This window comes from Hylobates moloch, unplaced genomic scaffold (assembly GCF_009828535.3).
Source record: "Hylobates moloch isolate HMO894 unplaced genomic scaffold, HMol_V3 SCAFFOLD_7, whole genome shotgun sequence".
NCBI lineage: Eukaryota > Metazoa > Chordata > Mammalia > Primates > Hylobatidae > Hylobates > Hylobates moloch.
In genome coordinates, this window is record NW_026652282.1 from 66,632,101 (window position 1) to 66,654,153 (window position 22,053).

At 35.2% G+C, this 22,053-nt stretch overlaps 1 protein-coding gene across 2 annotated transcripts in view; it reads right to left on the minus strand.

Annotated features, from left to right (window-relative positions):
• Positions 1 to 22,053, minus strand: part of HMGN5 (high mobility group nucleosome binding domain 5) — a 94,458-nt gene that overhangs the window by 4,177 nt on the left and 68,228 nt on the right. Inside the window, exons 2-5 of one of the 2 annotated variants that reach the window (XM_032757233.2) lie at positions 3,306 to 3,443; positions 1,564 to 1,593; positions 510 to 539; positions 211 to 264 (exon numbers count right to left, since the gene is read on the minus strand). In XM_032757233.2, the coding sequence (XP_032613124.1) occupies positions 211 to 264; positions 510 to 539; positions 1,564 to 1,593; positions 3,306 to 3,320 (129 nt within the window). In that variant the 5' untranslated portion in view covers positions 3,321 to 3,443. Of the gene's footprint in view, positions 1 to 210; positions 268 to 509; positions 540 to 1,563; positions 1,594 to 3,305; positions 3,444 to 22,053 lie in introns of both variants that reach the window. The other variant, XM_058441446.1, reaches the window with a different exon arrangement.

The following is a 22,053-nucleotide window of genomic DNA, read 5'->3' on the forward strand; positions in this document are numbered from 1 at the left end:
CCAATGAAAATGTCAAAACACTGTGGGCAATCACAAAACAGGAACAAATAATCCCCACCCAAGGGGTTTACATGTATCATATGATAGAATATAATATATTACTAACTGAACAAAATATAAGCAAAGTAAAATGATCAGCTGTATGCCATTTCAAAAATTATTTTTGAAAAAAAACCCAATTTATTTCAATATTCTAAGTTGAATATTTACCCTTGAACTTGATGTTCCTTTGGGCTTCACCTCTGGTGTAATGGGCACAAGCATCTGCTTCAAGTTGTGGGAAAAGAAAAGAAAAGGAAAAAAAATCATATTTGAAGAAAGAACGCTAAAAATGAAATCCAACCTCTGAATTAAAATAAATGAGCATTAGGAAAAAAAATACATTTCCTTGATGTGAAAGCTTTTCTTAAAACTTCAAAAATAAATCGTGTATTGAATATTTTAGGATTCCCTAAATTTTAAAATGACATTTCACAATACATGGGCTGCTTTTTGAAAAGATTACTTACAGCAGACAACCTGGCAGATCTTCTCTTTGGCTATAAGTTAAAAACAAAAATCTGTTAAGAGAATTATGGATACAAAAAGCTAGAATTATTTTTATTGAGGTCAAAATATTTGGTGTAACAATACATAAATATTGTCATTAAAGAAGCAATTGTGAATTTGGTTAGAAAATACAAGAGAAATATGTTTTGATTTTTCCCTCCTCTGAACACTTTATATACTAAGGAAAAAGTCCCAAATTAAGCTTAAGTGGCTAGGCTAAATTAACACAGCAGCTAGTAACAAGGAGCACATTTAGAAATGAAAATATAGCCTTTTCTTGCCAAATGACAGAGCAATTATTTTGCTTAAAATGAAGAAGTTCTCTCCACATCTGAACAAGCACAATAAGGTCTTAAATTCGAAGAAGCTTGCAGTTTTTAATATTTACTATATATACATTTTTTCACACTCAGTATATTTTTATTGTGCATTAATTAGATTAAAATTAATATGCATTACCAAAACATTAGATTAACAAGGCCATAAAGGTAAACTGAGAGGTTTCTTTAATATAGTTGTCGCACAACAATGATTCTCGCTTTGTAGGACATATAGAAGATGGCATACTCTAGGAGTTAGAACAATATATATTCAATGCAATAACAAAAACTATATAGTACTTTAAGAAATGTTTCACATATATGAACAGTCATTTACAGCCTCAACTTTCTAAAGTAAGCAACATGTAAGCCTGTAAAGTACACATACCAAATGACAGTCTAACCCACAAAACACCCAAATAAAATATTAGCACATCTCTATTGTCAAGAATATTTCCTTACCATCATTTCTATAAAAAAAGTGAAAAAGCCTTTTCTTTTATTCTGAATGGCAATTTTAAAAAGTCCTCTCTTCTGAAATTCGGATATATATTTTTGAGAGAGCCCACTGGTATATCATATTGGTACTCATATTGTACAAATATACCAACCAGCATCTATTTTTTAGCTGCTTATGTCAAGTTTATAAAACGAGTGGTTTTTCCTAATAGATGCTAAGACTAAAGAAACTCACCTCCTGCCTCATATCACCTTGACCTGCAGCCTACACAGAGGAGAAAACCACACAGAAATAAGGTCATTGATATAAACACATAAATCAGAAAATACTGCCTGCGGATTACAAATTTCAATATAATTGCTTATTACTTTCTCCTGGGTTCCTGCTTAAGTAGACACGTGTTGTTTCTTAGGAACCATGCTACATACTGCTGTTTTACTAATGTGCACCAAGATGCAAGTGCATGCACAAGACATACTTTTACACAATTGATAGTTAATTTCATCCTTTTGTGTAAATTGCATCTCCTAAAAGCAAACCTTTGTAATTTTGAAATCCACCTGCTTTAGATAATGTAAAAGCCAAAAATGTGGGGGTGGGTCAAATGAAGGCGGAGCTTCATGCAATTTCGCTTTCTTGCCTTATGTTTGCCATGCAATTGTACCTATCTTATCCTCTCCACTGATTCTGGACTATTTTCTCCAAGTTTTGCATGCAAGAATTACAGCCCCCACAGTGTTTTGTGGGGGAGACCTCTTTGTTACAAAGTCAATGCTTTATTCTAAGAAACTGGCCACCGATTTTAAAACTTCCCGCCACTACCTGCTTTAAGGTTACTGTCAGTTCTGGAAAACAGCAAAACCTACTGCACAAGTATAGAAAAGCACAGTGGCGGGAATCTTAGGAAGGGGGGATGGTGATTAGAAACAGTTGTTTTCCATATCTGAGCAGCTCTTTAGCCTGAGAATTATCAAGCTATTGCACGATTCATACAGCCACAGAGCACGGGGGAATTTCAGTATTATTCCTATGTTTTAGGAATAAAGAAGGCGGACTTGTTTATAGGAATAATCCAAAAACAATCATAATGTCTTAGCACAGTGTTTTACGGTTTTACCAAGCAATGAAACAGCGTTCGATTTCACTTCTAGGGGACTAAGAAAAAAACGCCGAGCGTGAACTTGTTTCCTGTCTGAGAGGAGCCAGGAATTGTGAAGTGAGGGTTTGCAGAAGACCTGTGGAGCTCGGAAGGCTCAGATCAATTCTGCACTACTAAAGTGAACAAATCCATGCTACCCCAACATCAGCAAGTTTATCCAACGCTGTTTCCTTATAATCTTCCCATCTTTAGCTAAAGAGCTTGGAAAGGTCCAGCTTTCTCACCCCTAAAGTTTCTAATTAGAGCGGTGAATCTCTGTTCTCTAGGACAGTTTGAAGTCTGCGCCGCCTAATGGCACAGGATTACCATTGCATAGCCATCTGGCCTGACAAGAAGTGGAGGAGGAGGGAAGGAAAAAAAAAAGAAAAAAGAAAACGGGAAGAACAAAGGCAAATACAAGAGAAAGCCATGGCTTTCGTTCCCCAGACGGGACGGTTCCCCGAGAAAAGCCGGTGGCAGAGGAGGAAACTGAAGTATGGTTGGGAGAAGTGTTCTCCAATAGGGTAAGCGAAGGAAGGGGGTTGGGGTAGGAAGCGACAGCCCAGCGCTATGGCTGTTTGTAATTCAGCATGGAGACACCTTTCAAGAGATTCTCTCAAACAAAACACTCTAAAAGTGAACTACCAGTTGCATGCAAGACCATCCTAAACCTTACACCGACTGCTCTTTGCCCTTCTCCCCCTTTCCGTTTCATTACATCACAAAATGGAAGAAGCCAAAAAGCTTTAAAAAAAACCAAACAAACAAATAAATTCTTCCTATTAGGAAATAGGTAACTCAGCAGCTAATTCCCCGTCTGTCTTTCCGTTTCACTTACCTTTCTTTTGGGCATTGTTGTAGCTCTCTATAGGAGATCTTAGTCAGCAGAAAAAAAGCCGAAGGCAGTCACTGCCTGACTGCTCCAAGAGCAAATGAGTTTTCAATGAACTAATTGCAGCACGACCTGTACTCTCCTCTGAAAAAAAAAAAAAAAAAAAAAAATCCCTCGTTATTGGCAACATTAAACACGCCAAGACGCAACCAAACTACGTGAATGGTTAACCGGAGTGGGAGCCACATCGGAGTGACAGGCTCTCAGGCCAATAAGGAGAGGCAGCCGGCTTTGAGGGGCGTGGCCCGCGAACTTGCCCGAAGCCCTCGTTCCCTGTCGGCTCTAACCGCTGGTGTAGCGGCGGAGCACGCGAACTTAGCAAAGGCTAAGCGATCAGGAATAAGAACGGCAGGAAAGCCAGAGCTGTCTTGATCAGTTTTTTTTCTTTTATGTTATAATGACAGGCGAAAGCCACAACAATTGCTTTCTTCACAGCCTCCAAACCCGCCACCCTTCCCTATTCCTAGCGGGGAAAGTGCTTTTAAAACCAGTTGAGTCTGGGCTCCGGTCTTTCCCTGCCACCTTTGGCGGGATGGTGTTGAACCGACAGGAACATTCATTCAGAAAGCGCAAAAGAGTGGAGATGTTTCTCTGGTGTGGGAACATCCTGCCAAAGCAGAACTGTGGTGCTGGCAAGAGGAGGGTGCCAAAATGGCGTGTTTTCCGCAGGTGGAGAGTAGCGACAAAACCGGGAGCTATACCGTTATCCTACTTGGAGGGGGTATACGAAGAATTCAGTGGGACTCCGAGGGAAATGTGTAATAGCAGAGGTCTATCCAAATGAAAAACACTGAGAATAGATTTTTAATCTGAAGGTTGCATTTAGTGAAAGGACTCAAGAAGGTGCTATCCACGAAAGTGTTTAGGACTCAGAACCTAGACTAGCATAAGGCGACTGAGGTACTCGCCTCAGGAACAAAATTTAAGCTTGTGACAAAAACCCAGGAGACTAGGATGAGGCGAGTGAGGTGAGTCACGCAAGTGCAGGGTATGATCCTGTCTTTATTTAAATTTTTGATATTTTGTTCATCATGGACTTTTTTGCAAGAATTTTGATATTTAAAAAGATTGTCTAAAAATATTAACTATCTTCATTACTGAGTTTTTAGGCGGCCCTTTAAAATTTTTGCCAAAGGAGAATGTCTCCATAGCGTCACTCTAGTCCTAGCCATATTTAGGTGACTTTCGACTTATAGGTGCCTTTCAGTGTCAGTTTCTGAAACCTAAAGGTTTCAGGGTTGAGGTGGAGATTGATGAATAAATTACTTGGGAATAAATATGATTAAAACAGAGGATCTAATTCCCCACTGCCCTTTCTCAGAGGCGCCTCGATGTGGTTGTGTTTTCCCAAACAACTACCCAAATCCTTATCCTGGAGGGTTAATCAAAAAAGAAATTTAACCTTTTGAAGAGTTACTTTAGGAAGAATTCATCTGTGTTCATGTAGGTTAAAAAATTTGGAATAATCAGTTTAAGACATAAGCACTGTATCTCCTACAGAGTGCCAAACCATCCCTTCAAGCAAAAATACAGCCTAACAGAATAACACATTATAATTATTATATTTACTATTGTTATATTATTTTTACTTTGTTATATTTTTATATTATTATTATTATTATTGCCCATTCTTCCCCAGCACTGATAGTGTGGAATTAAATAGATCAGGTAGAATGAGCCTGCGTGACTGCTGCTCAGCTTCCTTCCCCCAACTTCATACTGCATTCTAATTCAAGTTAAGTAAATCAGAAAGACATTTAAATTGCTTCCTTCGTCCACAGTTATTGGGATAATCCCTGGATGTTCCTGATGTCACTTTTTGCCCTTATGGTAAAAGCATTCCTGAGTGAACCTAGATATGTTTCAATCATTTTATTCTCCAACAGTTAGAAGATAAGCATAAAAATTGATTTTAATATAAGGATTGCCTCATAAGGATAAGAAGAAAAATGAAGGGAATGAAAATGTGTCAGCAGTGGAATGCATCCATTCAACAAATTCTTATTTAGCATTATTTTGTGAGTCGGATTTTGTTTTTGTAGACTAGCTTATGAAAATGCGAAACCCTGTAGCATGCAAAGTTGCATTACACAGCTTCTGTCTTTAAGGAATTTTATAATTTTGTAGGATTGAGCAAACAGATGCATACCTATTTACAAATCAAAGCTGATTGTATTATCTGAATGGTGCAATCTAAATTCAATAATAAAACAGGAGGGAAGGATCTTTTAGGACTAAGGTAACTTGGCAAAGGGTTTGATTGAGGAAGTGGAATTTGGCTTGCCTGTGAACAGTTCGGTAGACTGTTACATTATAGCAAATGCAGAGGCAGGAAAAGTTTGTACTTGTTCAGGGAACATAGTGCCTAGTCCAAGTGGATTGAAACAAATTATCTTGAGGAGCCTTGGAAGGTAAAGCTTAGAGGTTTGAAGCAAAGCAAAATGTGCAGATCAGTGAGCTCTAAAACTCCTCTTAAATTTGTCAGCAATTTTCTTTTTTGGCCAGTTTTTCCTTCTTGACGGCTAACGTGTTGCAACTGTGATTTATATCTTATTAAATTGAAAAAATAGTCATGCATGCAGAAGACCATTTTCTAAGTGTGAAACATTCTTCTGTTTCTTGACCCAAATCCCCCATCTCTTCATGTTCTTCCTTCTAACCATTAACCAGAGCGGTCCTTTACATTAGCAAACCTGTTTAGGCTCTTTGCCTTCGCAGTATTATTACCTCTGACTGCAGCCCCATTCTCAAATATCTTCACCTATCAAATGATTACCAAACTATTTAGACCCAATCCAAATATCACCTCTTTGACAAAAGCCTTCTTCAATCATTTTAGCCCTAAGAAATTCTTCCCTCCTGTTATACAATTTAGATTGTACTACTTATATGACACAAGCAAGCTTGATTTTTCCTTTTTTTCCCAACCACTCCATCAAACTTCTTCAAATTCGGTCAAACTTGTATATACTTATTTCCTTTTGCCTAAATATTTACTCAGCACATCACACTCTACATACCTTCTGTAGAATTTACTACTTTTACAATATATTTTTCTAAAATTGATAAATTATTCCAGAGTAAAAAGATTATTTTTGTGTAATTGTCAAAGTGAGACTTTTTACTGGACTATTTTTTTCTAAGATTATGTTGGCTTGTTTCTCTTTTTAATTTATTAATGACTAGGAAAATTGATTGCCTGACAATTCTCCACAGAATTCCCTAATTTTACCTGGCTATTAAGCATGCCTACTACCACTCCCAAAATTTATAGGAACTGTAACGTGTCCATTTAGTAACCAGTTGAAAATGACAGAGGAAGATATGAAAATTTACAGATTAAAGACACCAACATTAAGATGTATTGACAGAGAATTCAAAAGAAAATATTATGTATTTATGAGAAAAGGAATGCTAGACAGCCAAGATAAAACAGGTCTTCAAATGTTCTGTATATTCATAGTTTAAAATTTTATATATATATATGATTAATTAAAAGCATTCTAGATACACTACTTTGCATGCAATGGGATCTCAAAAATACTGATTGACTAGTAAGAAATATTTTATTTTCTCTGTTAAAATATCTCTAATTTTGACCTCATGCAACACCATTATTATTCCTGTTGTATTTTAATAAAATAAAAAATTGGAAAACTATTTACTATTGTCAGCAAATAATGCAAGAATTCTATCATGTTATTAGAATACAGTGTTTTAGATATTTTTTGTTGGTATTTTCAGAGGGTAAAATAAATACAAGTCTACAGTGAGCCAAATACATCAATACACTTATTTCTGAGCCTTGTTTAAGATTGATATGAGAAATTTATTTGAATTGATGATGCCACTTAGCTGAGACTGACTCTGGAAAAACTGTAATTCTGGTGACCCAAATCTTCCTATGTCCTATGTTTATTTGCAGCAGGCCCAAGACTAATAAAATACTTAATTAAAGAGTGGCCACTGATATGATAGATGGATTATTTTTCCAGTGGTAAAAGTAAATTGAGCTGCTTTCTAGGGGTAAAAGGAATATAATACATTTTATGTTTCTATTTGTAAAATTTCTACCGACTTTTAAAGTAACAATTTAAAAGAATGCTATTTTTAGGCTTTCAGACATTCAAGTTTAGAGGATACTAATAGAGATTTTCTAGTTTCAATACCCTTGGAATACAGATGAATAAACACAAGCCCAGAGAACTTAAATGACTTGCCAAAGATCATCTATTAAAATTTAAGCAGTTGGCCGGGTGTGGTGGCTCACGTCTGTAATCCCAGCTCCTTGGGACGCCGAGGCGGGTGGATCACCTGAGGTGAAGAGTTCGAGATCAACATGGCCAACATGGTGAAACCCCATCTCTACCAAAAATACAAAAATTAGCCGGGCGTGGTGGTGGATGCCTGTAATCCCAGCTACTCGGGAGGCTGAGGTATGAGAATCACTTGAACCTGGGAGGCAGAGGTTGCAATGAGCCAAGATCGTGCCACTGAACTCCAGCCTAGGTGACAGTGAGACACAGTCTCAAAAAAAAAAAAAAAAAAAAAAAAATCAGGCAGTTTTTTTCACTTTTTTACTAAAAATTTTATCTATGGTTGTGATATCAGCAATTATGCAGTTTATACAGAAATGTTAATGACTAAATGAAACATTTGGTAAACACGAATTATGTTCCATCTCAATGACCTTAAAACTCAAGAAGAAACTCTGGCTGTCAACCTACTTCAGATATATCTTTTTACTGATTCATTGGATCCTCACTCATCTATGATCTTAAACTTGTATTCTCTTGTCAGTTTTCTATACCTCAAGAAAGTAGAAAATTCAGAAGAGAGAAACTACTTTTTACCTTATTCCTTTATTTGTTTTTTGGTCTAAAGTAAGTCTAGTGAATGTGAGTTTTTAATCTTGAACGTCCAAATGCTTGCCCATGTTTTCTTCTTTCTCTTGCCAGCAAAGAGGTTTTCAGATAAAATTGCAGATGAGATTCATTATTGGTTAAATGTTATTTGAAGATTTCTAACATCCAGTAGGTGTCATCATTTACTTGAAAAGGGTTTCAAACTGTCTTTATAAGATTTCTGCTTCCCTTAAATGTATTTATAATACAGTTAGTATTTAAAATTAAAAGATTAATTGTATATATTAAGATGTACAACATGATGTTTTGATATACATATAATGAAATGATTACTACGGTCAAGCAAGTCAACATATTCAACAACAAAAAAATTATTGTTTTGTGGTAAGAGCACCTAATGTTTACTCTCTTAGAAAATTTCTAGGGTGTTTACTAAATCCTATCTATTGAACTTAATTTATACTTTTGGTATAGTTGATATCTATGTTTTTGCATGAAATAGAAGACTTTTAAAATCTTAATATGATTGGAACATTTAACCTTCATCCTCAACTTATAGAAGCACAGATATTAATTCATAGCTTTTAAAATATGGAAATGTGGATTGTGACACTTCTGAAGTTGTGTGGCTATTGTGGCACATTGAAAAAATGACATCTTTAGTTTAAAGCAATTATATTTTCACTTTATTTTAATTGGCCTTAATGTTCAGGCTTTTTCTCCTTAGAAAGTTCACTAATGCTGGTTACTCTTACAAAAAGAAATGAAACAAGAATTCAAGAATTGATAAATGCCCCAGGCTGCCTATATGAGACAAGAGTCTATTTTCGAGAATAGATCAGTTTTCGGTGTAGTTCAACTGTTCACTAGTGAGGGTTGATTAGAAATAATCACCTTCATGAGAGAATAGTGGTGACCTGTCAAATAGGTTGTGTGTTAGAAACCAACATCTTTATTAAGAAAAATATTTAATTTAGTAAACTGATGTCATTTTAACCAAAAGCTAAAGTTGAATGCCATTTTTTAGATGTCCATAACAATTGATTTTCTTCAGTTTGTGTTATGCTAGGATATTTTTTTCCTTTTCCTGTTTTGGGTTTTATCCATTCACTTAGAGCCTTACTTAACATTTTATAACAAGCTTCATATAACCTACGAATTGTTTTATTTTGTTGTAAATTATTTGAAACACATGGGCCATCAATTGGAGCTTGCTTTAATTTAGACACATTTAAGGTGAGATAAAACGATGTTAAAACTAGCTGTCTTTAATCCTCAAAGTGTAGATATGAACACTCTGATGAAGTAGTAGGGCTCAAGTAGATTTTCTTGCATGGGGAATTGGCAATCTATGCTATTGCTAACATTAACTGTATAGTCCTTTAAGAGGATAAAAGGACAAATGGCTGTTCAACAAAGGTATTAAATTTTCAAATGCTCTAGAATGCACAGCAAAGGTAGAGTACAGGAAGGAAGAAAGAAAGGGAGATTCACTAAGGGGGAATCATTAAAATTTATGTCTTAAGAGTCATATTTGGAGGCATTATATATGTGTGTGTGTGTGTGTGTGTGTGTTCTTACCTTCTAAGGACATGGTGACATTCTCACATTTACTTGTTTTTCAAGGAATCATTCTTTTTTGTTTGTTTATTTCTATCCTTTTTTTATTCAGTCTGTGCTCACTTCCTTTGTTAAACAATAGCTGACATGCTTCAATCATTTACACCTACTCAAAACCTAAAAAGATTATATTTTATATTGAAATGAGTAACAATTCAAGCAAATAGACATGCTCAGTTCTCACAAATTTTAATGACAATAGTATAAATCCACATTTACATATTTTCATTATTTCCAATAAACTAAGCGTATCTTTGGAACTCTTTCCCTTGGTTTCAGGGTTAAATTGCCTAAGTGGAAATAAGATAATATTTTTAAAAATATGCTCTCTAAATAGTTTACTTGTTGGAATATATATTGTTTAGTCTACTTCATATACAGACACATGATCAATTCATGTTTAAGGGAAAATATAATTACTCCTTCAGTTTCCTATTTGTTTTTATGTTCTAGTTTACTTCTAAATTTATTGTAAGATTGGATACCATTTAGCACTTAATTTCTTCTGAATAAGGCCCACACTGGAGATAAAAAAGGTAATAAAATATATATGGTTCATGCTTTTTTGGTTTGTGAGATGGGTTTTGCTCTGTGAAAAATATTAATATTTGTATAGCTCTTGAAAACAGAAACACTGTTTTGTGAGTTTATGCTAATTTTTGTCTATAAAAGGTAGCATTCTATTATATTTGGTTGTCTTAATTTCATCTTTAAAATAACTGTGGTAAGATTAATGTCTTGAATATTAATTTTTGCTTTGTTTACATTTTAAGAGCTTACTCAAGTCTTCGTTTCTTCCAGTCAGCCAATTGCTAATGACTATTTGAAAATTACACTGGCTAGGTTCTTGGAATTTGTGGAACTTGTTTATCAGAGAAGAGACTCCAAAGAGTAGCAGAGAGAAAAAGAGCCATATTGAAGGAACTTTGAACTTTCCAGAAAGCAGAGGAGGTGACATGATGTGTGACGGAAAAGAGTACCTATTTGCACATAGTGTCCCAGACTATAAAGTGGCTGTGGGACGCCAAATCAGAAAATAGGAATAGTGGAAGAGGGGGTCATCTCTGAGAATGATTGGGAAAGAAGTACTTCACAGACAGGTGGCAAGAACTGGCACTGGAGAGCAGCACCAATTTACACTCTGACACAGAAGCATGCTCACTTCGATACTACAGCATTTAGTAACTGAAAAATTATTCGTTTTTAAAAATTGAATAGGTTGAAATAGCTTTTTTTGATTTGCATATCTTTAATTACGAGTGAAGCTGAACATCTTTTCATATGTTTGATGACCATTTGTAGTTCCTGTCTGTGAATTTTTCGACCATATCCTTTCTTTTTCTACTAGATTTTCTCTTTCATTTTTTCAGCTCTTAATAGTGGTATTTTTTTCTAGAGAGAAGACTTTAGCTTTTATGTAGTCTTATTATTTTCCTTTATTACTTCTGGTTGTGTTTCCCTTTAGAAGAGTTTCTCTATTCCAAAGGTATAAGCAAATCCATTTACACTTCTCTTTATAAATTACATAGTTTTACTTTTCATAGTTAAATATTTGTTCAGTCCTCTGGAATTTATTTTGGTTTCAGGAGTGAGTGGGGGATACAGCCTTATTTTTTTGGAAATATAAGCCAGTGTCTCGGCGGCATAGAACTTACCATCTTCAGGTAAGGAAGTTGAGGCTAGAGCAGTTAAACAACTCACCTAAAGTTTCTAAGTAAGTTATTAGCAAAGTAGAGACTAGAAATCTGGTCTGCTACTTAAACTTTTGGCCTGTAATTTTTCCAACAAAGTACGCTGACTCATTGTCACCTTCTCTACTTAATTAAGTACTTTCCTGGCATGACAGCATTCTGATTTACTCTAACCCAGTAGAAATTAGATGAAAAAACTTTTTAAATTTAAACAATTATCTCCTTGCCACCAGGAAAGTGTGAATTAGAAAATGATTTATTTCCTTGTATAGGGAAGATTTATACCAGGAACTTCGGAGAGAGAGACCAGGTGTGCTTTAAACTGGTGGTTGGCATAAGTCTGGAAGGTAATGATCATAATGCTATCATGAGAGAGGGTTGGGGTAGGAATGGTAACAAAGTAAGAGGGAAGAACTGGACTTCTTTATATTTTTCTCTTAAGCTAGACCTCACAGAATTACTAGTTGTATATAATTAGTAAGATATGCTTTAAATTAATAATAACAGCTTCCACTTATCAGGATCTTACTATGTATAAAGTACTTTGTTAGGCTTTATATGAATTATCTCTGGTCCTCAGTATACAGATGATAAAGCTAGTAATTGTTGAGTAAGAATTCAAGTTCAGAACAGTTTGATTCCACAGCCTCTGCTCTCTTAATTAAATTTCAGTTCTTTCAACCTTTTTTTTTTTTCAGTAATTCTGCCTTTGAATCTTGGATCAGAAATCTATTATTATAAGAAAACTCAGCATATAAAATTTTGCTAATGTAATTAATCAGATAGAGAATTAATTATGCTTGGTTTCCTGTCTTGTAGTTTTAAATTTTCAGTTCTCCCTGAGATACCCTGCCATCGTGCCTCCAACTGAGAAATAGCTACTAGATCAATGCTTGTAGAATGTAATTATCCTGACCACAGTTGTAATTCATATGCATTAATTCCACAAATATTAATTGAGCACTACAAGGGTCCAACTTCTGTATCAGGCACTAAGGATACAAAGATTTGACTCTGATTCTTGAGAAGCTCACACTCTAATAAAAATAAGTGTGCTTATAAAAATTACACTGTAATCTGAAATGTGATATAAATGAGATATGTGAAAAACATTATGGGGACCAGAGGGAGAACCAACTAACACTGTCTGAAAGTTGGGTCAGGGAAGAACTTACCGATGAGGCAAAGACAAACAAGAGAGATGGATGAGCATTCTAAGTAAAGGAATTACTAATAATACCATAATTTTTACCCATCCTCAAAAAGTAATATTTTTGAGAACACAGATTTTGTGTGCTAAGTATTTATTTTTCTTAGTACACAGGAAAACAAATACATAACTATTAAAACATTTGCCAGTGTGTCCCCACAAATTTTCTCGTGGACCACCAATGGTAGTGTATCCACACATTGAGAAGCATTGGTCTATTAGCAATACTGGCGTTATTCCCAGGGCTCAGTGCAGCTGTGTGGGTTTTTTATATAACTGGACATTTGCTGTCCATTTAGGCTATGTCTTTCTTAGGCGGTGGTGAATGGATGACATTTCGTTTTTCTTTCTTGACTACAGAGAAGTGGAACACTGCATTGAGTATAGTCAGGTGAACCCCTGAAAAGGACCTGTGTGGGGATTGAAAAGGACTTTATGAGTATCCAGAATGAATAGAAAATATGACCTTGCAGCTTCCATTTTAGGCAAACAAGGGCAGATATGAATCATCCAGCTGATTTGTGGAATACTTTAGCCTCCTTGCTTAAGATGTTGACTATACAAGACTGGCGAACATATGGCATATATACCATCATGTGTATGTCACATAATTTCACTGACGTATGAAAAAATAAAATTATCTTTATTCCTTCGTGTTAAAAACTCTCAATAAGCTAGGTATTGAAGGAACTTACCTCAAAGCATAGGAAACATATATGACAAACTCACAGCCCACATCACACTGAATGGACAAAAGCTGGAATTATTCCCCTTGAAAACTGGCACAAGACAAAGATGCCCCATCTCACCACTCCTATTCAACATAGTATTAGAAGTTCTGGCCAAGGCAATCAGGCAAGAGAAAGAAATAAAGCGCATTCAAATAGGAAGAGAGGAAGTCAAACTATCCTTGTTTGCAGGTGACATGATTCTATCTCTCAAAAATCCCATCATCTCAGCCAAAAAGCTACTTAAACTGATAAGCAACTTCAGCAAAGTCTCAGGATGCAAAATCAATGTGCAAAAATCGCTAGCATTATTATACACCAACAACAGTCAAGCCGAGACCTGTCATGAATAAACTTTCATTTACAGTTGCCACAAAAAGGACAAAATACCTAGGACTACAGCAAACTAGGGAGGTGAAAGATCTCTACAAGGAGAACTACAAACCACTGCTCAAAGAAATCAGAGATGACACAAACAAATGGAAAAACACCCCATGATCATGGAAAGGAAGAATCAATATCATTAAAATGGCCGTACTGTCCAAAGCGATTTGTAGATTCGATGCTATTCCCATTAACTTACAATTCACATTCTTCACAGAACTAGAACAAAACTATTTTAAAATTCATATGGAACCAAAAAAGATCTAATAGCCAAGGCAATCCTAAGCAAAAAGAACAAGGCTTTATGCTACCCGACTTCAAACTATACTACAGGGCTAAATAACCAAACAGCATGGTACTGGCATAGACCAATGGAATAGAATACAGAACCCAGAAATAAGACTGCACACCTAAAAATATCTGATCTTTGACAAACTTGACAAGAACAATCAATAGGGAAAGGATTCCATGTTCAATAAATGGTGCTGGGATAACTTGCTAGCGATACTCAGAAGATTGAAACTGGACCCCTTCCTTACATCATATAGAAAAATTAACTCAAGATGGATAAAGACTTAAATGTAATACCCAAGACTACAAAAACCCTAAAAGACAACATAGGCAATGACATCCTTGAAATATGAACAGGCAAAGATTTTACAACAAAGACACCAAAAGCAATCCCAACAAAAGCAAAAATTGACAAGTGGGATTTAATTAAACTAAAGAGCTTCCACACAGCAAAACAAACAAACAAACACCACCAATAGAGTAGACAGACAACCTATAGAATGGGAAAAAATTGCAAACCATGCATCTGACAAAGGTCTAATATCCAGCATCTGCAAGGAACTTAAATAAATTTAGAAGAAATAAAACAACACCATTAAAAAGTGGTCAAAGGACATGAACAAGCAATTCTCAAAAGAAGAAATACATGCGGCCAACAATCACATCAAAAAAAGCTCAACATCACCTATTATTAGAGAAATGCAAATCAAAACCACAATGAGATACCATGTCACATGAGTCAGAATAACAATTATTAAGAAATCAAAAAAAAAAAAAAAACAGATGCCGTGAGGTTGTGGAGAAAAAGGAACGCTTATACAGTGTTTATGAGAGTATAAATTAGTTCAACCATTGTGGAAGACAGTGTGACAATTCCTCAAAGACCTACTAAAGACAGAAGTACCATTCGACCCAGCAATCCTATTACTGTGTATATACCCAAAGGGATGTAAATCATTCTATTATAAAGACACCTGCAAACATTTGTTCATTGCAGCACTATTCACAATAGCAAAGACATGGAATCGACCTAGATGTTCATCAATCATAGATGGGATAAAGAAAGTGTGGTATAAATACACCATGGAATACTATGCAGCCATAAAAAAGAATGATATAATGTCCTTTGCAGGGACATGTATGGAGCTGGAGGCCATTATGCTTAGAAAACTAACCCAGGAACAGAAAACCAAATACCACACGTTCTCACTTATACGTGGGAGCTAAATGATGAGAACACATGGACACACAAGAGGGGAACAACACACACTGGGACCTATCAGAGGGTGGAGGGTGGGAGGAGGGAGAGGATCAGGAAAAATAACTAATGGGTACTAGGCTTAATACCCATGTGATAAAATAATCTCTTCAACAAACCTCCATGACACACATTTGCCTATGTAACAAACCTGCACCTGTATCCCTAAACTTAAAATAGAAGTATAAAAAGTTATCTTTTTAACTTGATAGCTTCTTTAGATTTTTGTCAGCAATTACTTCAATGTTTCAATTAAATTTTTAAATGTAAAAAGGTTTAGGTTTTTAGTAAATTGAATTTCCATTATATTTTTATTATAATGATCATAAAAATATCTGTTTGTTTTCCAGGAGTACAATAAATGAACGAATTTATTGATGATGAAACTGAATACATTTAGATCTAGCAAAAAAAGAGTGACACTAGAAAACAGTGGTTGTGAATATTACAAAACTTTTCTAATTTAAACATAGCTGACTAAATACTGAATTTTGGTCCGTTACAAATCATGCTATGTACTGTATTGCCATTTCCCAATTTTGGTTACAAACATCGATTATAGTCAGTTTAGGCCCTTCATGATGAGTTTGGACCCTATCATTTGATTTCATATTGAACTTGAGTGTTCCAATGAGTTTTGGATATAATATTTGGCTTCTTTAATTACTTAATTATTTTAAATTTGCGATGAGAGCTTCAAATTTCATTATTAGATTTCTTATTCATTAATAAGCTTTATTGAGATATAATTTACATGCCATGCACTGAACTCATTTAAAGTGTACAGTTCAGTATATTTTTTATGTATATCCAGAGTTGTGCAACCATCACCACAATAGATTTTAGAACATTTAAACCATCCACTAAAGAAATCCCTTGCCCACTGGTAGTCACTTCACATTCTCCCCAACTCCCTCCCCCAAAGTATCTGCAGTTTAACACATTGCTACATTTATGTGGAAATTAAATTAAAGGGACACAGAATAGTCAAAGTACCCTTGGAAAATAAAAATAAAGTTGAAGGACTCAGAATTCTCAGTTTCAAAACTCATTACAAAGCATCATTAAGACAGACAATGGCATAGGGCGAGACTTGTGGATCAATGGACTAGAACTCAGAATCCACAAAGACACAATTACATTTGTGGTCACCTGATTTTCAACAAAAGTTCAAAGAGAATTCCATAGAGCAAAAAATAGTCTTTTCAACAAATGACACTGGAAGAGTGAAAATCAGCATGCAAACAAATGAAATTGAGTGAACTTCTTCACATCATACACACAAAAAACAACTTAAAATAGATGACAGACCTAAATGTAAGAGTGAAAACAATAAAACTCTTATAATAAAACATAAGAGTAAGTCTTCATGACTTTGAGTTAGCCTATGGTTTCTTAAATATGACACCAAGAGCACACTCAATAAAGAAAAACAGATAAATTGGACTTCATCGAATTTAAATATTTTGTGCTGCAAGCAGTATCATCAGTCAAGTTAAAAGACAACCCATATAATGTGAAAATATTTACAAGTAATATGTATGATAAGGGACTTTTATCCAGAATATATAAAGAACTCTTACAACTCAATAAGAAAAAGACAACCCAATTTACAAATGGGGAAAGGATTTGATATGACTCAGTAATTCCACTCCGAGATTCATAACAAATAGAAATAAAAGCTTACATGCACATAAAAACTTATACACAGATGTTTGTATGGGCATTATTCATTATAGCCAAGTAGAAAGAACCCAAATGTCCACCAATGGATAAATGGGTAAGTAAAAGGTAGTGTATCAGTACAACTGAATACTTTTCAGCAGTAGAAAGGAATAAGATAGTGATACATGCTACCTCAAAAACATTATACTAAGTGAAAGAACCCAGTAACGAAGTGACTACAAATGATTTGATTTCATATATGTGAAATATCCAGATCAGGCAAATCAATAGAGACAAAAAATATCTTGGTGGTTGCCTGGGGCTGGCAGGGAGGGAGAATTTGGGGGAATGAAGAGTAAGTGCTAATGGATATGGGATTTATTTCTAGAGGGAAAAATATTCTAAAAATAATTGTAGTGTGCTATGTTTTGGGTGTGTTTTCTCCCTGCCATAACTCATGTTGAAATTTAATGCCATTGTAACCATGTTGAGAGGTGGGGCCTTTAAGTGGTGATTAGGTCATTAAGCTGGATTACCCTCTTTCTCAGGAGACTGGGTTAGTCCTCAGGAAACTGAATCAGTTCCTGCAAAAACAGGTTGTGTTATAAAACGGGTCAGCCTCCTTTGTCTCCTCTCTCTTAGCACATACCCAATTCTCCTTCCACTTTTCTGCTAAACTATGAAGCAGCACAAGGCTCTCACCAGATGCAGCCACCTGATCTTGAATTTTCCAGCCTCCAGAACTGTGAGCTAAGTAAACTTCTTGTCTAGATAATGTAATGAGTCTCAGGTATTTTGTTATAGCAACACAAGTAAACTAAGACAGGGTGAATGTTGCATAACCCTGTTATACTAAAAACATAGAATTTTACACTTTAAATGAGTGAATTATATGGTATCTGTATGATTTCTTACTAAAGCTCTTAAAAATAAATGTGGATAAGTGCAATAAATTCCCTTTTTCCTTGTGAGTTTGATAAATTATAGTTGATGATTGAAACAAAAAATAGCATTCTCTGATGTTAAAGGCAAATAGTATTTAAAAAGTGGGAAAGGTAAAGGGACCTTAATGGAAGTATGGTTTCCCCACTATACTAAAAGTGGTAAAATGTTGAAACCAGGAGACTGTGATAAGTCACATATGTGTATTGTAATATGTACAGCAACCTCTATGAAAACTATACAAAATGTACACTCAAAAACAAAAACACTATAAATAACTCAAGATAGAATTCTAAAATATGTTCAAATAACCAACAGGAAGGCAAGAAAAGAGAAACAGAGGAATGAGAGCCAGAGGAAACAAACGGAAAACAAATAATAAAATGGCAGACTTAAGTTCTAACATATCAATAATAACCTTAAATGTAAACAGTCTAAATACAGGAATCAAAAGACAGAGACTGGAAGGAAACAAACAAACATTACCCAATGATATACTGTTTGCAAGAAACACTTGTCAAATTCAGTAACAGGGGTAGGTTAAACATAAAAGAACGGAAAAAGACACACCAAGTAAATACTTATTTTAAAAAGGTAGGAGTATCCAATCAAGTCAACTTCAGGGCAAATAAATTACTAGAGATAGAGGGACTTTAAATAATGATAAAAGGATCAATTCACCCTGAAGACATAATGATCCTAAATGTGCATGGATTAAACAATAGTGCCCCAAAACAAATAAATGAAGCAAATGCATAAAGCAAAATCCGATAGACCCAAAGGGAGAAAGAGTATGTTGAAGTCCCCAACTATACTTGTGGATCTGTATAGTTGGGGACTTCCACATATTCTTCATAGCAACTGATAGATCTACTAGATAGAAAGTCATCAAAGATATAAAAGAGCTGAACAATACAATAAACCAACAGGATCTAATTTATATATATTTAACACTCCACATGAAAACAGCAGAATACACATTTTTAAGCACTCATTGAACATTCATCAAGATATGCCATACCCAGCATCATAAGACACCTCAATACATATAAAAGCAATGATACAGATATGTTCTCTGACAATAATGAAATCAAATTAGAAATCAATAATAAAACAAAACAGGAAAATATCCAAATGCTTCAAAATTAAACAAAACACCTTTATATACCCCATCAGTCAAAGAGAAAGTCTCTAGGGAAACTAAACAATAAAATAAACATATCAAAATATAGGAGATGCAGCTAAAGCAGTGATCGGAGAGAAGTTCATAGCATGAAATGATTACATTAAACAAGAAGCAAGTCTCAAATTAATATTCGAATACTTTCAACAAGCTAGAAAAAAGAAAAAAGACAAAGCATGCAGAAAGATTATGAAATAATACAGAGAAAGGGAGAAATCAATGAAGTTGAAAACAGAAAAACATTGGAGAAAATTGATACAATTAAAAGCTGATTCTCAAACAAATTATAAGCTTGATAAACCTCTAGCAAGGCTGACAAAAACAAAAACAGATTGCACAAGTAACCAATATGGGGAATGAAACAGGAGATAGCACTACAGATCTTGCAGTTAATGAAAGGGTAATAAGGGAGGAATATGAACAACTTTACACTCACAAATTTTACCAGTTATAAGAAATGGACTAGTTTCCTAAAAATCACACACTCTAAAATCTCAACCATGATGAATAATCCCTGCTACTAAACACTTAAAACATAATTAAAATAAATTCTACATAATGCCTTCCAAAAATTCAAAGATATAACATTTCCTAATTTTACAAGGCCATTATTAACCTGTTACCAAAACCAGACAAAGATAGTATAAAATAAGAAAACTACAGACCAATATCTATCAAGAACTTAGAAGTAGAAATTTTTGATAAAACTTTGGCAAACCTAATCCAACAATGTATAAAAGAAATTACATACAATGACAGAGTGTGATTTATTCCAGGTATGCAAGACTGGTTGAACATTTGGCTCAATTAAAGTAATCCATCATTTTAATTTTTTTATTTTTAATTGTTTGTGGGTACATAGTAGGTGCATGTATTTATCAACAGGTGAAAGAAGAAAAATCATGTGATCATATTAACATATATGGAAGGCACATTTGACAAAATTCCACAGATATTAATGATAAAAACTCTCAGCCAGTTAGCAATAGAGAGAAATTACTTCAACTTGATAAAGAACATGTAAAAAATCCTATTGTTAACATCATATTAAATGGTGAAAGACTGAATGCTTTCCCCCTAAAACTGGGAAAGATGTATGCTCTCACCACTCTTTCTTAACACTGTGTGGGAAGTTTTAGTCAGCACAATAAGACAAGAAAAAGAAATAAAAGGTATGCAGTTGGAAGGAAAGGAATAAAATTGTCCCTATTTGCAGATGATATGATTGTTTACATAGAAAATCCAGTGAAGTCTCTAAAAAAACCTCTAGAACTAATAAGTGTGTTCAGTAAGTTTGGAAGATACGAGATCAACACACAAAAGTTAATTTCACTTCTATATACTATGAACAGGTGGAAAGTAAAATTAAAAGCACAATATCATTTACAATTGTTACAAAGAAAATAAAATATTTAGGTATATACTTAAAATATGTACAATTTCTATATGCTTAAAATTATACACTATTGATGAAGAACATAAAAAAAGAAATGGAGAGACATATCATGCTCACAGGATGAAAAACTCAGTATATAAAAGATATCAATTCTCTCTGAATTGGTCTATAGATTTCATGTCATTCTTATTAAAATTTCAAGCTTTTGTAGACATAGACATATTCTAAAATTTCTGTGAAAATGCACAGGTTCTAGAATAGCTAAAGCAATTTCAAAAAGAAAAACAAAGCAGGAAGAATCACTTCATATCATGTTAAGGTTTACTATAGCCACAGTAATCAAAGCAGTGTGGTTTGGCAGAAGAATAGGTGCATAGGCAACTGATTTTTGGTAAAGGTGCAAACACAAATCAATGAAGGGTAGTCTTTTCAACAAATGATACTAGAACAACTGGATACCCATAGGCAACAATGAACCTTGATCTTAACTTACACCTTATCTTAAAAACTAACTCACAAAGAGGCAGAATGGAAAGCTCCACCAATTATCTTCCCCGCGAGGACAGTAATTTAACAACTATCTACACAGAAAAAAAATCTTCATACGAAGCAAAAATTAGGTGAGCCGTCACAGTACCTGGTTTTAACTCTGTATTGCTGAAAGAGGCACTGAAGAGATAGAAAAAGCAGTCTTGAATCGCTAATACTGCCCCTCTGCCACTACCACAGCAGAAGCTGCACGGTGCAGGGAGCAACTCCACACTGCAGGAGGAAGAGTACAGCAACAGTGAGGCACTGAACTCAGTGCTATTCTGTCATAGCAGAAAGGAGAACTGAACCAAACTCAGCTGATGCCTGTCCACGGAGGGAGCATTTAAACCAGCCCTAGTCAGAGGGGAATTGTGGATCCTAGTGGTCAAGACTTGATTTCCTGCAAACCTCATCACGGAGGGCTCCAGCAACCTATGTCTGCAAGTAAACTTGAAAGACAGTCTATGACATAAGGATTGCAACTCTTAGGCAAGTCCTAGGGCTGAATTGAGCCCAGAGACAGTGGACTGGGTAGCTTGCAACCTACTGAGACACCAGCTGGAGCAGTCAAGGGAATATTGGCATCAGCCATCCCCTAACCCCAGGCTGCATAGCTGGCAGTCTTAAAAGAGACCTCTTCTTTCCGCATGAGGAGAGGAGAGGAAAGAATGAGGAGGAATTTGTCTTCTATCTTGGATACCAGCTCAGTCACAGCAGGACAGGGCACCAGTTGTGAGGTCACTGTTTCAGGCCCTAGTTCCCAGATAACATTTCCAGACATACCTTGAGCCAGAAGGGAACCTGCTGCCTTAAAGAGAAGGACTCAGGGCTGGGCGCGGTGACTCATGCCTGTAATCCCAGCACTTTGGGAGGCCAAGGCGGGCGGATCACGAGGTCAGGAGATCAAGACCATCCTGGCTAACACGGTGA